This window comes from Acromyrmex echinatior, chromosome 1 (assembly GCF_024713525.1).
Source record: "Acromyrmex echinatior isolate Ae372 chromosome 1, ASM2471352v2, whole genome shotgun sequence".
NCBI classification, from domain to species: domain Eukaryota; kingdom Metazoa; phylum Arthropoda; class Insecta; order Hymenoptera; family Formicidae; genus Acromyrmex; species Acromyrmex echinatior.
This window is the reverse complement of record NC_141852.1, coordinates 25351174-25369286: the sequence shown is the minus strand read 5'-3', so window position 1 is coordinate 25369286 and position 18113 is coordinate 25351174. Positions and strand designations below refer to the sequence as shown.

At 37.2% G+C, this 18113-nt stretch overlaps 1 protein-coding gene across 1 annotated transcript in view; it reads right to left on the bottom strand.

Moving 5' to 3' along the window:
- Nucleotides 1-13182, bottom strand: part of jing (AE binding protein 2 jing) — a 94211-nt gene extending 81029 nt beyond the window's left edge. The window contains exon 1 of the mRNA XM_011052879.2: nt 11598-13182. Coding sequence (XP_011051181.2) covers nt 11598-12808 — 1211 coding nt within the window. The 5' untranslated portion in view covers nt 12809-13182. The remainder of the gene's footprint in view (nt 1-11597) is intronic.
- Between the last annotated feature and the right edge of the window lie 4931 nt (nt 13183-18113).

Genomic DNA, 18113 nt, shown 5'->3' with positions numbered 1-18113 from the left:
CACCAGCGTGCAACTGCGCAACGGGATAGGTAGTTGTAGAGTTCGGTATCGATGACAGCGGTCGTGTTCCAAGCCGCAATGTTTAGCCACTAAATGCCGTCGTCTAAGTCTCATCTTACATTAACATTGACATTCAATATTAGGCGAATAGGAATAAGCGGAGACTAATACTTTGTTCGTTGGAGATGTCACGTATCTCTAATGTTACCCATGTTTTGATTCCCAACATACGAAGGGAAATTTAAATATTGTATAAATAAACAATATAACATAGGACAACATAATATCTTATGTAAATAATTTTTCCAATTGAATAGTACAGAAAAACTTTCAGTATTATCGAATTTTATTATATTTTCATTACATATGTTTATTGATGTTTAAAGAAAGAACACATGTTTATATTTTAAAAAGCAGACCTGTGAACAATTTTCTCCTGAATTTGTTAAATCATATATTTCAAATTTTTTCCTCCTAAATTTTTTATTATAATTTTACGCTGCATAGCTCAGTTCTCTTAACGTGCGTTCTGAAAACGATAATTAAAAGCGAGAAATAATATCAAGTTACGCATGAAAAAATTCATGATATGTGATAGTATATCGCAAGATAAGTGCAGGTGGTTCTCCGCATTTTTCGCATTCTCTTACATTTCGATAGAATCTACACAGCGAAATCGCATCGACGTTCCGGGTTATGCAAGAGAGCATTAATCATCGGCCATTCCTTCCTTGCAGATTGCAGTTACGTCTGCACATACCTACGCAACGAAAGAAAGATTCGGTTAAAGATTAGCACTAACCAGGCCGATGCAACCGAGCAGCAAAAGCAATCGCTACTCGGAGGATCGGTAGCGATTTCCATTTCTGCCCCCGTTTCCGCCTCGTTGCCCTCGCGTGCCCCGCGAGATCGACCGGGCCTCGGTCGGGGGTATGCCCTCTTCAAGATTGCATACACGACGATGCGGTAGTTCATGAGCGACCACACTATTTTCTAATCGAGATCCCGCGAGAGAGTGAGAGAACGTCGTCGCGCCCACGCGCATGCACGCACATGTAATCCATAGTTTGCCGAGCGCACGCGTACGCGTGTGCGTGCGTGTATGTGCATTTCGTATGCGGGTGCGCCGATACACATGGTCTTTCTCGTACGTGAAGATAGGAGGGAGAGAGAGAAAGAGAGAGAGAGGGGCGTATATTGCGTGTATGGCGTGTTTGCGCCTTGTCACAATTAATCACTACCCACGTGGCTGCCACCCAGGTTACAGCTTTTCTACGCGACGCTTGTTCCCAGACGATACCGCGAAAGCGTGTTTTGTCGTAAATGTCGAAGATCCATCACAGCGTGAAAGACAGGCAGTCCTTCGACCCCGACGACGTGTCGAGAGGAGTAGCGAAATAATTTCCTATTAAATACCAACGAAAGATACTTTCGCAAAATCCCTGTTAATGTCGACATCTCATTACTTGGTAGTTTTCAACGTTTTGACAAACGAGATGTAATTAATTAATTACATTATGAATAATTAATCGAATAGAAAGAATCAATAACCATGATAAAAGAATAAATTATGATAAGTATTGCAACTGTATTGTATTTTCTTATTGATTTGAGATATTATGTACATTAGTAATTTTCGCTTAATTTTTTTATAATACAATTAATCGCTATAAGAGGAATATTAAATTCTACATGCATTAGTATGAATTTAAATAATTAAAAATATAAAAATTCAAGTATACGATAAATCATAAAATATAATTCAACTTTGTAATAATTGTAAAAGCCTCTCCTCTTTTCCTTTCACGTTTATCACAATTGCAGTTAATAGCAGGGCGGTGCGAACACGCACGACATACATGTAGTCCGCCGGCGCTTCCGGCCGGCGTTAAGTTGCCCTTAATTGCAATTAATGCGCGATCGTTTTAATTAGATGGAGACAAGAGAGAAGAGATCCTTTCGTCTCGCAACGCGCGAGGGGTGTCGTTCGCCGCGAATAGAACGAACCTTAATTGGGAGTCGGAAGGGTGCGATCGTTTCGTCATCGTAAGGGTGAGACCACCCGTTATAAGCCCGGAGAACTTGTTGCTGCACAGATGGAGGGTCAAACGCAGCAGTAAGCACGATGGCTTAGGCGCGTATTGATCCAACAACACGACCGATGCATATACGTGCATCGTTGCTGTGCTGGCTATGCCAACAACGAGCATCTATCTATCCATCGCGCATATCCATCACGAAGAAAGCCGAATTTTTTTCCATCAAGTTTGGAGGGCGGTACGAACTACGTATTGTTGATAAAAAAATTGTTGGTGGATTTTTTAGAACAGCAATTTTAGAAAAAAATTACTTGTACCAGTAAAGTAATAACAACTATTTTATATATATATATATATATATTAGTTGTTATTACTTAATTTACTGGTACACAAGTCATTTTTTTCTAAAATTATATATATATATATATATATATATATATATATAAAATGAAAAACAACTTTTTATAGTTGTTCAAAAATATTCACTTAAATATATGTTATAAATGTACGACTCCACTAATTTTGTTCTTTTTGTGAAAAAGGAAGAGAAAAAAGTTTAGCCTTTGAATTCTATTGAATTTTTTTACTAGATAAAATAAATCCTTTATTTAAAGAATATTTCAGAAAGTATTGCATTATTTTATAATATTAGAATATATTTTTTTTCTGGATTTACTTATCACTATTTTATCTTTTGTAAGCTTGTTTTGAATCATTGAGTGTTTGATTATTAACGTATTCAAGAAATACAAAGAATTATCCGGGAAATTATCGATACTTTAGTATAATTATTTTCCTTAATGGCGAATTACAAGAAAAATAATATTAAAAATATCATTCGTATCTTGAATCGGAATAACGTCAACATAATTGGAAACGAGCTAATTTTATCTGTCCCGCAAAGAACGGAAATCTTATTCTCCCGAGACAAACATTTGAGACAAACACTAAAAGTTCGTCTCTAGAGACGATACTGATTTATTGTACTCTCTCCGGTCTCGGTAAATAAACTGGTGGAGTTACCCTAAGTACCTTCAACAGGATGTTTGTTTGCCCGTGAATTGAAAACCACGAAGGGTATTTAAATTTGACTCTGTTACTTTAATCCTGGAATATATACATATTTAGATCGCGGCGGCGGCGGCGGCGGCGGCCGTTGTGTATTCGGATACCGAAGTTTTCTCATAGGAAAAACGATGATAGGCGGACCGCGTACACGGAGAGGAAAATCAATACGCGCGCGGCGCACGCGAGGCGTATTGTACGTTTACGTTACAAAATTGTCGTGATAGGAGTTTGGTTTGCACAGTGATTCAAACTTCAAGACCGATGCTTCTGCACATCGCTATTTAATTCGCAATTGTAATGTACTTGTACAGGTCAGTAATAAACAGCGCTGCAGTTTTATGCCGGAGTTGTGAGTTAGTGACTTTTAATCTCATTATACATGGAAAAAGTGGTCTATTATAAAATATACATTATTTTCAAAGTTAATTATTTTGATATAATATCTAATAAATTAGTTCAAATATGAATTCTTTATATATTCCTAATATGTTCATATTCAAAATAATTTTATATATGAATTATATATATATATATATATATATATATATATGTATGTATGTATATATGCTTTTATCTCAATAGACGAATATAGTGTTAAAGTTTAATGCAGAATGATCCCAAATATGAGTACGAAAGAATCGTTTAAAAATTTGCCCCGACTGACCTGAAGAGATCAAAGCGCGCGTTGTCTTGTGTTTTGTGCGTGGAAAATATTTATAGCGTTCAAACAGCGTGACAAATGTCAATGTTCGTGCTTAACATTTCGGCACATTCGCTGCGTGAGACTCGAAGCGAATGCGAGAACGTCGTCGCACGGCCATGGCCGTGAAAGTGAAATTCGTGAATGGAACGTGCAGAACAACCCGGGCGACGGACTGAAGTGAAGGTAAAGGTTGTTGCCGATTCGGCTTCGCTTACGCATCCCACGATTCTCTGTTCTCTCACGATTCGTTCGGTCATCGCCACCGCCTCCTCCGTATTAAAGTCAATCCAAAAGTCAAAACAAAAGAGATATTTCCAATCGAGCATCCATCAATGTAACAAAAAATTTACATGAAATTAACAAATATCTTAACAGATTCTTTAAATTGATGAGACTAAGAACGGAATAATAAGAGTATAGCGCAGAAAGCAAGATAGCTGATTTAACAAATGTAAAATTAATACATAAATGTTGAATAATTCATAAAATTCTCTCTCGAATCAACTCATTTTGGAGTTTTCATCAGCTATAAATAGAAAGAGAGATAAATTTGAAATGTCGAAAATGACATGCTACTTGACACAATTGATGAGTAGACAAAAAATAAAATTCATTTAATTAAATTCCTTCTAAAATATTGAAAAAATATAGCGATAAAAAATCGGACAATTAGTAAAGTCTGTCGGAATTTGTCTGATTAAATTTCAGTTTAGTGAAAAGTACTACTTTAGCGCTAGACAATCATAAAAATATATCTGATGTTTTAATATTTTTAATCTTATTATAGCACGACGATGACGATGAGCCGAAGTGTCATTTTCACTCTCCGATTCAACAATGAAGTCTGGCTGTAACCGAACACCGGCATTTTTGTCCAGCTTTAGCCGCGCTTTACGATGTCTCGTGTGGGCGAGTAAAAATAGGCAAGTCCCGAACGATGCATAAAATGACGGGAGTTTAAAGGGAGAGAAAGAGCGAGAGAGGAGACACAGACATGCCACGCGGAGGCGGCGTTAAGGTTTCTTGCGAGCGAACGTTGCTTAGCTGCCTTGCGGTCTTCACGAAGGATGTCGTAATCGGCGATTAGAAAGCTTGAGACCATTAGTTCCATTTTCTCGGCCGCCGCATCGTTAAGTCATACACGAACGACGACGTGTTACGACCGTATGTACGCACAAAATTGGACTGGACAAACTTTCCGCCATAAACCAAGGGTACGTCGAGATGATTCGTTGAGACGTGAGAAAGCCGTTTTTGTGAACACATTTTCTGTAGAAATTTTCTAAACAAAATTGAGGTTTCTCTCTAATTTTCAAAGAATTTCCAAAGAAAACAGCAAATCAATTACTATATTGAAAAAAAATGACGCATCAACAGCATTATTAGTTTAATTGAAAATAATCTTGTTGATTTGTGTAGGACTTTTCAATTCGGTACTGACTCGTTATCTTAATATGACTTTGCAAAATAACAGAGATATTTATTTGGGAAATGTAAAATATAATCACACAATGTTTGTTGTTTTCGTTTAAATCTAATAAATCAATAAAGACCTCATCGCAAAGATCTTTCGCTCGCACCTACTTTCATTACGTACATTATTATCCAACGCAAACTGTTCCTTTTCTACATTTTCTACAACACCTACATTTACAATAATATTAATGAAAGAAATAAATTTTATTAAAACAAGAACGTTATTTGTTTCATTAATAGTGTGAATTAATAAAATTATTTTCAATTAAAATATTATTGTTAACATATAACATCATTTTTTTCAGTGTACCTATAATTTTTCAAAGAGATATAAAGTACACATATCACAAAATTTTTTATCAAATTTATTTTATATATTTTAACAAATAATCTGTAATAATATTAATCCATAAAACATTTTAATTTTGTTGCTCCGCATAATTTATTTACAACTTTCCCTATTTCCATACTTCCTCGGTAAAAATATCGCACGTGTATATATATATATATATATATATATATATATATATATAAATATAAATCGTCTTTGAACTATTGATTCAAGTATTTGTACAGGAAGTACGGAAATAGAGAAAATTGCGATTAGCGCGAAGCAATAAATTAAAATGTTTTCTGAATCAATTATCACAGATTATTATAGATTCCTGAATACTGACATATCGCACTGATAAAACCACTCTGCATCAATTAGTATAAAACGCATGTAATAGAATTATGAAACTCGCCTGGTATGTTTCGCGTAACACTGTGTATTTGCGCACGATGTGTTCACGAAAGCAGAAGTTACGAAAAAAAAAACGAAGATTTTTGATGCAAATTACTTCGCGAAGTGGACCGTAAAAGCGATGTACGGTCAGCGTAGAAGAAGAAAGAATAAATTAACGTCGTATTTTTAAACGAAGAATAAAACCTGATACAAAACATTTGTACTGTAGGCAAGTAGTAAGCAATACACGTCGCCGTCGAAAGCTCGAAGCGCGCGGGCTTAGCAGATGGCAGGAAAATGATTATGAATTATGGTAGCGCAACCGACGCGGCTCGCTCAAACTCGCTTCCTACATTTGCGGCATTTGTGGCGTAGTAATTAATGACGCTTATTACAGGCGATGTGTTTATAAGCTCCGCCGGATTTAAGGGGGGAATAGGTCAGCTTATTTGGAACGGCCGCATACGAGCCAAGAATTGATCGAGCCAACGTCTAATACCCCAAGAGCATTAAAACAACGACACAACGAAAACGAGGAGGAAATTGAATTAAACATACAACGAGGATCGATTTGACCTCGTTGCGTTATACAGAATTAAACACTTTGTACTATCGCGCCATTGCTAATTACAATTAATTTTCAATTCAAGAAAATCGCGAAGCACTGAATATTTAAATACGAATGTATTCGTAGTCGTACGTTACCAATGAAATGAAATGAAATTCTTGAAGAATTCTCAGGTATTTCTTTCCGAAACTCTACCTTCTCAGTTGCATAATAAATATTCCTAGCAAAGAACTTTATTAGCTTTTCTTTAAGATAGTCGTAAATATTTCATTTTCTTTCAATTTTTACTTACGAAAGTTTTTTTTTTTTTGAAAACATTCATATTTCATATCTAACAAAGAAATGTCACAATCAAGATGAATAATCAGGTATCCTGGTGTACGGAAGCGTTCGCAGAGCATGCCTAATTTAGAACTAAAGTGAAACTAAAAGATATCTTCACGGAAAAAAACGATTTTGCTGAAGTAACTAAAAATTTAAGTAGATGCAGATCAGAAAATAATTTTGTTGGACCATCAAAATAATTATGTAGAAAACTAGAGCATGACAAGCAATGTTGTAAAAAGTCGAGTGTCCTACTTAATTATTTTTTGATCAACAAAATTTATTTAAGCTCTCTGCATCTAGATTTAAATTTTTAAATACTTTAGGAAAACTTTGTCATGTCACAATCTTTGAAGGTGAGAGAGAGAGAACTCGAAGTGAAACGAAACTCGTAGGAAGAGGCTCCAACCGGTATTCCATCATTGAGTTATGGGTACAGGTGAAGTCGAGGGAGCGACGCGTAATCGACGACGCGTAAACCCGGCAGAGGAACCGACCGACCGACCGATGCGGACTTGGATTCTTCTAAAAATAATATCCGTCGCGCGCGCGCGCGCGCGCCTGAAGCCTGAACGAGAGAATGCGAACGCTGCTCCACTGCCGACTAAACATCATGCTGAATAAATGAACGAAGGAACGAAGGAATAAATGAACAAATGAATGCACGTGAACCTTTCGAACCTTGCGGATAGAATTCAGAGACGAATTTATTATGCGAATTAGTTTCCTCGAGGTGAAAGTATCACGAGTCTGATAGTCTGCTTTTTTAGTAGGCTGCACTTTATTAAGTTTCCTGCATGCAAAATGAAATCAATATATATTCAAGCTTTGAATGGAAAACGAGCAAAAAGCAAACGTTGCGGAACGAGATGCGGTAAAAGTATAGTTGAAAATACAGATTTATTTGTAAATGTCTCTCGTTTTATGTGCAAAGAAGTATATCGGATTCTATGGCAATAAATCGGAAATAGAGGAAAGTGCGTATGTAAAAAAGAACAAAGAAAAAGAGGGAAGGAAGGAGGGAAACGAGAGAAATCTATTTATTGTAAGGGAAAAGATGTGAGTAAACACTGTTGCGCACCTTAGGAATGTAAAATATGGGCAACTTGACTCAACCGTTATTTTTAAATGTAAATACTATGTCGACTGCTTTATCTGAATGAGCTCGCTTATCAGTCCGCAAACTTGTATATAAAATAAGACGAAAACGTGCGACGATATCTCACGAGAGAAAAATGTATCTTAATGCGGCTTCTTCTTATGTTACGCAAATCGTTTTAACCTAAAAATACAAAACGGATATACTAATCTGGATATGGTGGACTAACAATAAGCAATATACCTAATAATTAAAATGAAAACTTTGACATTGTGTTATACAGTATATGGCATTTTCGTTAATTTATCTCTCTCTCTCTCTCCCCCCCCCCCCTTTCTGCAAAAATCTCTTCGCTCCAGAATTCCTTCTTATTTTAATACTTAACAAAAAAAACTTGTGAAGCAGAAAATGATAAATCAAAGCTCAGGACAATTGGTAAAAAAATGAACTGAAATAAGAATAAATGAGTTTAAATTCGGAATGAAACTACATTTATGAACTTAAAGTATGCTATGTCGATTTATGCAATGATTTGCTGAAGTATCTAAATATTTAGCTACATACTAGTCTAAAAATAAATTTTGTTGATCTATTAAAATAGTTATTAAATAGGAATTCTAATTGAGATAACCGGAATTCTGACTGATACAATCAGAATCTTCTGATTCATACATTTTTCTCAATGTGATTGTTCAAAACTTTTTGCAGCGTTGTTTATTGTGTCGAGCTTAAGTTGTTTTTTTACATAATTATTATGATAGATGGATGGATCCAGCAAAACTTTTTTCAGATCTGTAGCTACCTAAAATTCAGATACTTCAGCAAAATCGTTTTTTTTTCCGTGTGTAGTATGTACGTGAAATCAATCATCGCACAGGGTTACGAAGATCGCGAAAAATGTGTCAACCTACAAGTGTGTCGTCGAGCGATCGTGAGATTTCGCATGAAGACAGATACGCGGAAGCTGACGCGTGGCGTCGCACCGGAAGACATTGCTACCGTCGGTTTCGTGTCGGCGCCTATCGAGGGACAATAACGCGGTTATTCGAGGAGGGAGTCCAGGACTTTCTACGTAGATACAGCGGTCGAGAGTTTAGTATACCACGGCGGAGCACCGTTAGGACACTAAACTTTTATTACGACCCGTTTTCCCTCACGTTGCTGGTAGATAGGATAGATATCGGCATCACCTTAACCCGCGAGACCAACAACGGCACGCCGTTAATCGGAAACTCTCGAGAGACGCGGCTCCTTCGCCGTTTAATCACGATTTTTTTTTTACGATTAGAAGATTTTCGAATAAAGTGAAAAAGGAACGAGAAAGTCGCGGCAGATGTTAACTCTTCGCAGAGTAGTATGACTTCAGGAAAATAGCGTTTTCTTTTATTCAATTTCTTTATTTCACATTTTTAGAAGTTATGAAGAAACTCGCGAATGGAGTTTATCATATTTGAATCACAAGAAAAGAGTAAATACATTCGTATTGTACATGTAAATACCCTCGTTTTAAAAAAAGATAATCTTGAAGCGGAAGGAAGAAGTATAATTTTTTTGTATGCGGTAAATGTAGATGCTCTTAATGAAATAAAATTTGTCGAACATAATATTCATTAAATTCCCACTAATATAATTTTATAAATATAAAATTTTAATTAATGACCAGAAGTTTTACGATCTCAAAAAGAGTACATGTACTTTTAAAAGAGGTTAGTAACTCTGATCACAAATTATGTTTGAAAGTATTAAACATTAGGCAATCTACATTATTCCATGACTGTGAAAAAGGAAAAAGAAATATTTAACGTAAAATGTAATTCTCAGAACATATTTGATATGTTCACTCTAAAATATCAAGAAATTCTTTTTAAATGTTTCATTTTGATAAATGCTAATATTGTCTAATGCCCATTTCCAATATAAATTAGAACTTTAATCTCGGTTCAATTCAGGTACTCTCTATCTTGTTCTAAAGTTTTAAAAATTAGAAAAAGATGAAAAACTCATAAATTCAGTTAGGGATTTACAATTTATTAGCTACATTTAACATGGTCAGTTTTAGGTGATAATGTTTATCAAAAAAAGAACCCTGTTGATATTTTAGAGCCTATCAAATGTGTTAAAGATAATATCTCACGTTAGATATTTCCTTTTTTCCATTTCTAAACCATGAAATGACTTTTCTAGTAGTTTCTCGACTCTATATCGTATGTTAAATAATCTTCATTGGTGCGTAAACGAGCGTAAATCGTATAACACATGGAAAAAAAGATTTTGCTGATCTAAAAATTTAAGTAAGATATATTTTGTTGAATTATCAAAATAATTATAGGTCATTCCTCTCATTCCTCATCTTAAAATTCTATATAACTTTACCTTTTGCTTATCATGCTTGAGTTTTCTACGTAAATGTTCAAATCTGTATCAGTTAAATTTGAAGATATTTCAGCAAAATCATTCTTTCCGTGCATATTACTTAATACAATTCAAGATGTAAGCCCAAGATTACTTCATAGGGAATGTGAGGAAGTCGGTGTTATTCGATCGTATTCTCGGCATATTGCAAAGGCACGCTAATGTTTATACTTGGCAACGCGTTAATCAGCGAACGGCTGAAAACAGTGGGCGACGCGCTCGATATACGCGCGCGATGCACCAAAATAATCAGTCGCTCGGCCGACGGAAGCGTCGAAGAAGAGGACAAGTGAGAGAAATGGGAGAGACGGGAGAAAGAGAGACGAAAGATAGCAGGCATCTATGTTACCTATAAACACACGCGGAACACGCACACATAAGCGAAGAAGTGGAGAGAGAGAGAGAGAGAGAGAGAGAGAGAGAGAGAGAGATCGAACGAACGGCTAACAACAGCAGCAGCAGCAGCAGCAGACACGGCCGTCGGTCGCGTAACCGCGGTACAACGACCCCCGTTGAAGCTCTCCTCTACTCGTCTGCTCTCTTCGGCTTCGCGCCAATTATGACGCTCTCCTCGGGGCGGGAAATGCCATCGCGAAGCGGACCGCTAACGAAATCGAGTCGCGGCGAGAGGTTTGGATCGAGAGCGAGCTCTACGACTTGATTTTATACCGACGCTCGTGTTCACGACGAGGACGAGTGCAAGTGCGGGGAAGGTCTGCTTCCCGGAACGTGTCGAGAGAAAAAAAAAAGCCACTCGTTCGCGGAACGCGGTCTATGCGTAGGTATTGTTACTGCGATCGTTTCACGCGGCGCTTTGTTTACAAATCTTCCTAGTCTCGGGTTATTATAGCTCTCTCTTTTTTTCTCGAGGCGAAATTCGTCGCGCGTTCCTGTATGGAGATCACGGAGCTCCGAGTTCCGGAGTACGCGGGAAATACATTATTCATTGGTTTCTCGTACGATCGAGCGATTCAGAATCGCGGATTTGTACGTTCCCGATTCGTGAGAATCTATTAGACCTACCGTACCCTCCCTCTTGCTTCTCTCTCCCTCTCGCGCCCTCTCTCTCTCTCTCTCTCTCATTCTCTCCTTTCTCCCCTCACGCCGACTGTCTCTTTCTCTCTCTCTTTCATTCTCCCATTCCATTCGCCTCTCTTCTTTCTATCGTCTCGCTCACTCACCTGTCAGAGCTCTCGGAGCTGTCGTATCGATCCGCGCACCGCTTCTTGCCGCAGGGCCCGACGAGGGTATCCTCGGCCATCCTAACCTGTCCCTTGAACGGGCTGCCCTGATGCCTGGCTACGGCGACGCCGGCGTTGTCTGTCTTCGCAGACGCCGACACCGACGCGCTCTCCTCGGTCGTTCTCGTCGTCTCCTCCTCTCTCGTCGCGACGGCGATGATCACTGTCCGCCTGCCCGCGTCGCGATCCTCACGGTCATTCACTTCCGGTGCACTGTCCGCGCTCGGTGCCGAGCGTCGCGTCGACAACGACGACGACGTGCCGTCGGCATCTTCGACACCGACGCGCGTCCCCGCGTTGTTATTATTATTATTATTATTATTACCACCGGTCATGATTTCCGCGGCAACACCACCAGCACCACTTTTACTACTTTTAATACTATTATTACTACTGCCAGCACTGCCAGCACTATCACCGTCGCAGTCACTATCAACGCCGCCGACGCTGACGCCGTTGCCGCCGTCCCCGTGGTCGTCCTCCGCCGTCCTTCCGTCGTCCTTCCGGACTACCTCGATTCTAACATCACCGTGGTACAGGCCGACACTATCACTGCCATTGCCGCCGTCGCCGCCACTGCCACCGCCACCGCCGCCGTCGTCGTCGTCGTCGTCGTCGCCGTCGGCGCCGACGCCGACGCCGACGCCACCGCAAGACGCTCCGAGACCGATGCCGTCGCCGTTCTCTTCCTCGCCGTCGCTCGTGGTTGGCCCAGTCGCGTCGACGGGCGACGAAGAATCACCACTAACGCGATCGTTGTCGCAATGATTAGCAAGGTGATGGCGATGAGGATTAAAGTGGTGATGATTACAATGATGAGACGATGAATGATGGTGGTAAGAATGACGAGGATGAGGATGATGATGCTGATGCTGATACTGATGACGATGATGAAGACGACGCTCGTGGTGAGATTGATGAGAACGATGATGATCGTCGAGCTCGCACGGAGACGCGCTGCTCGAGGCGTCCTCGTGTCCACCGACGCGCTCCACGAAGGATGCGGAGGCGTCCTGGCCCGATGTGACGATCGGCGTGGTGGCGTCCGCGCGTTTGTGCCGCTCCCTTGTCACGCGAGAATCACCGTCCCCCAGTCCCGTTGCCACCGCCGCGGTCGCGTCCTCCGCCGCAGACGGACCGTCGTCTGCCATCTTGTAAACGAACGCGAACGCGCGCTACTGTGTGATCGTGTCGTGTCCGTGTCGTGTCCGGCAGTGGCCCCCTATGGCACACACGAGCAACATACGACCGCACCGCGGCTGCTCGGAGACTCGGGACTCGGAGCTGCTCCTCGCTGCTCCTCGCGCTCGGCGCTATGATCCGGCAGCGCACTCCGCTGACTCCGCTGACTCCGCACACAGACAGACAGTCGGCACTCGGCTCCGCTCGGCTCGGCTCGGCTCGCCAAGCGAGCCCCTCTCGATTTACCCACTCCACACGTAACAATCCAACAACACGGCGGCCACGACGCCGATTGCCGAACGGCGAACGTCGACGCACTGCTGATGCACTCTGTGTCTGCCCTGCCGTACCGGCCGCCCCACCTCATTCTCATTCGAGCCGAACGTGCTCCGACGCCTCCGATCATCTCCGACGCGGCCCGAAGTCCGCGTCCGCGCGCTGCACCAAGCTGCGCTTCAACCAGTCTTGACGAGTCTCCATATCACGTGATCAGGCTGATCACGTACAGGCCGCTCTTGTCCATTTCCACCAATGTAGATTGGATGTTAATGGGCTTTCCACAAGGGCAGGAACACAGGATCTTGCATAACACATTACGCATAATACGTAAAAAAATGAATCAGTTATAGTCCTTCATTTCTTTTCTTTCGATGAAACAATAGATTAATTTATTTTTGAAAGGTCCGTGTTCCGACGTATGTACTTTTAGGATGAGAACACAGATTCTGGCAAAAGGCGTAAGAAAATCAACCAATCAGAGTCTTTTATTTCATGGAAAAGAAATGAAGGACTTTGATTGGTTCTTTTTCTTATGCATTATGCGTTATGCTAAGGTCTGTGCTCCTTGCTTTAAAGCTGATAGTGTAGAGTCTTACGTAATGCATAATGCATAAGAAAATATATTAAGGTATATCCATCATATATATAAACTCGCAAACTCGCACATAAACATATGCATAAAGAAAATCATCCAATCTCATTTCTCTTATAAAATCGTGCGTAAAATGTGATTGGATTATTTTCTTTATGCGTACGTTTATGTCTCTATGCAAGTTCGTGTAAATATATCCTTAGGCTTTCTACAATAAGTCATTACTTTAAGTGTTAAAGCTATAAAAAATTGACCAATCGTAATCAATTATTCTTTTTACATTCGACTGTGATTGGTTAATGCCTTATGACTGAGATTTATAACTTTTATAAGATTTAAAATTTAGGTGATTTAGTTTGTTAGAAAGACCATCAAATTCATTTTTACTCTTTCCATAATAAAACATTCTGATTGATTAATTTTTTTAATGCGTTATGCAAAGATCTAAGCTTTATAATAATTTATTGTGTGTCATTTTTCCTAATTTTTAAAACTATAAAAAAAATTTAAAATAAGTTAAATCGAGATTAAAATTAATCTATGGCACAAAATACTAAAAGATAACGAAAAGAGATCTTTTTTTAATTTGTCTTTCCGACAAAGCGAAAAGCTGACGAAAAGACATTGTTTGTAGATTGTTTTTTCAGCAAGACTAAAAGATGTTTATAAGACATATTAATTTTGTCGAAAAGACAACTTAAAAAAAGACATCTTTCCGTCATCTTTCTATGATGTCATTTTCGCAAAGCAAAAGGTTGACTAAAAGATATCTTTTTGTATTGCTGAAAGACAACATGAAAAAGATATCTTTTCGATATTATTAAACGTTATATTGTATCAAGATATAAAAACTAAAAGAAGTATTAAAGATGACTAAAAGATATTTAAAGAAGTCATCCTTTAGTTATTATATGGATAAGACTATAAAATGACTAGAAGTGCGATATCTGTCGTCTTTTAATCATCTTTTCGTCGACTATATTCTTTCACTAAAAGATCTTTGTAATAACAATTTAGTCGTTTTTTAATCATCTTTTAGACAACTTTGTGCTTTCTAGGGAGGGGGGGAGGGACCTCTTAGCTGTAATTTTTCATGAGTAATAAGCGTGTTATTGAACTGCTATCACGTACGCATTTCTCGCGTGCATTTCATTTATATTATCTTGATATCGATTTAAGATACGATTAATGTGATAACTTTAGAAATAGTTCATGATACGATTATCGGGTTCCAATTCGTTCTTCGAATCTCAACGCAGCTTAAAACGATTTAATGTGCAAATATTGACATCTAGCGGTACTGCTAAGAACTACTTTTCATTATTTGAACTTGTCTCTCGCAATTAAATTCATTATTTTATTATTATATTGCTCGGCATTTCGATCATATGAAGCATCTATTACATTTCGGAATTAATTTCTATGTGATTTGGATAGTATTACCATGAGATACTATTAAGAACCGTCAATCCTGGGAAAATTTTCGGCGGTATAAAAAGAGCTCTAAGGATCCGAAAGTAATTGAAGAACTCTAACATTATCAACAATTGATATAAATTTGCTATTATCATAATGAAATATTATTTGATTAATATATTATTAAATTCATGATTTTTTATTTACATAAATGCATGTGTATACTATAAATAAATATACATACTTGTAAAGTTATAATATTTTATATATCAATTACCGAAAAATTACAATTTTTTCTTTGCAGTTATCATCTCTGTTGATAATCAAATTTTGATGATAACACTAAAATCACAATTTTAAAGAAAAATCGAGTATTATTGAGTTTGAAATCCATATACACACTGATAAACACGACTACTAAACTAATAAATTATAACAAAACTACTGCCCCCCCTGACAAAATGGATGTAAACTACATAGCAAGGTCCACTTTTCTGAGAGTACATACGTCTACTTTTCAAAGCTGCAGATGATAAATCAATATTTGGTTCGTATAATCGTGCTACCAGAGAGAAATCTGAGAGAGGACATGACAGTCCAAAACTTGTAAAGGGCTCCGCACAATAAAAAGAACAGGGAACAGAAAACAGAATAAAAATTTTAACCTATCAGAAATCATGTATTGTGGAATACACAATTTCTGATAGGTTTAAATTCCTCAAAATGCTGCCCTCTGACAAAGTAGATGTAACCTACATAGCAACGTTCACTTTTCTTAGGATACATCGTCCATTTTTCAAAGCTGGAAATGATAAATCGGTATTTCGTTCATATAATCGTGCTCCACCTTTAGAAACTTATTGATCTTCTTTCGCGATCGTTTGTGCTTATGATTGTGGTGACTCATGATTTATTTATATCTGTGGACAACTGTGTACTATACAGTGTATTATATACAACATCGTCTCGCGATGAATTAAATTCAGAAAAATGACACTCCTATTTACGTATTTCTACGAAGGAACATTACGATAATGAGTGATCGTTATCAATTTGGCTGATAAAGAAATTGCTGCAACTAATAAATGTCGTAAGTTTCTTAGAATTTGTTTAAAATGAATATTTTTATTTTCTCATAACTATATTGTAAGAAATAAACGATAACACGAAAAAAATATCAAAGCGCTTTGAGATTCGACCGGAAGCCTGGTCTTCTGCAAAATACTTCCGTCCTGAGCCACACATTCCTTTTTTCGTTAAGAATTTATTTTTACATAAATATGAAAATAAGAGGTATACAACCTCCAATGACTTTGACATTGGCTTCTTGACACATATTATCCAGGACATGATCCTGAACAATATTCAAGAAGTTTTAGCCGTTGGTCAGATACGTTGCGTAATGCTAATGCCAGCGGTAACTTTTAAGCTTTATAATTCGAAAAATACTTAATGAAAAAATATTTTATTATAGTGTTTTGAAAAACTCTCTTGAAAGAAGCTAGAAAAAGGCGGGATCCTATTTAAAAAATTCAATTTGACCTTCATATAACCTTGAAGATCAATCTTTCCACCCTTGAAGGTTAACCTCTCATCATCAGTTAGATAGATTTTTTAAGTCCTACAACTTTGCTTATATTTTTCGCTAAAGTTGATCGTTTTCGAGATATTTTAGCGTTTCCAGACTTTTTGCAGATCTTATATATATATATATATATATATATATATATATATATATATATATAATGTTTTTTTAATGCAGATTGTCCCGTTTTCCCTACAGAAATTAACTATATATTCTCAATTTAAAATAAAATTTCAAATAAGCAAAAACCGATTGTAATCGTCGGAGGTAATGGAAGGGCTTTACAGATTGGTCATTTTTACCGAAGATCTTGATAATTTCAATTTGAAAGTATATATTTTATTGAGAAAATTTTCGAGTTTTTATTTATAGCTTCTCTAATAGCAAGTATATCCAGTAAAAACTGAACAATCTGCACTTAACATTTATTCAATCTTTGTATATTTTGAATCTTTTTATGTTATTATATGTGAAAAAAATATTGTGAATGTATGCTGAATAATTAAATTATATGATTTTATCAAATTTTGAAAAAAATTAATAAAATGAATTGTATAATAAATAATGCTTAAGAAAAAATAAAAAATGAAGCCTGCACAACACACTTTATCAAGGGATGTCCTTAAGATGTAAGACATCGTTTGGTCGTCTTTAGAACGTTCCTTCAAGGGACGTTCTACGCTGTACGGGAAGTCAATTATAATCGCCGGAGATGATGGAGGGTCTCTATAAATTGGTTCGTTTTTTTGCTTTTTTGAAATTCTACTTCAAATAGAGTAATAACTAATAATTTCTGTAGAGAAAACGGAACAATTTGCATTAAAAAAGAATCGTTATTTTTATACACATGTATTGCATATAACTTCATATAATACAAAATTTACTAAAGTAATGTTTGATTAATATTCATTTTCAGATTTAGCAATTTCCATTTTCAATAAGAGAAAATAAGAAGAAAATAAATCACATTTTCGTGTAATTAAATTTTACTTATTTTATTTATTAAAATAAAAGCTAAAGCTTATTCTTGATTTATTGATGTCATATGAATTTATACTTATTAATTTAATTACTTATTATTTTATTTATTTATTTTTATATTTTTATATATTTGTTTACAGTATATAATATAATTTTTGCTTTATCTTTTGTCATAACAAAAATCGATTTCCTACAAGCTTCTCTCCACTTTAATATTAATGCTTTCTCTCTTGAGAAGCGATAGAAGTATGTATTTTTGAATTTTTCTTTTCGATGATTATTTTTATTTGATAAGAATTCATTTTAATTTCTCTTGAGCTGTCACTTTGGCTGTGTTTCCAAAATTGACTGCCAGTACTGAAAATCTATAGTGCACGTAACGTAAACTGTATTCATTTTCAGTGGTAGCAATAAATTTGGA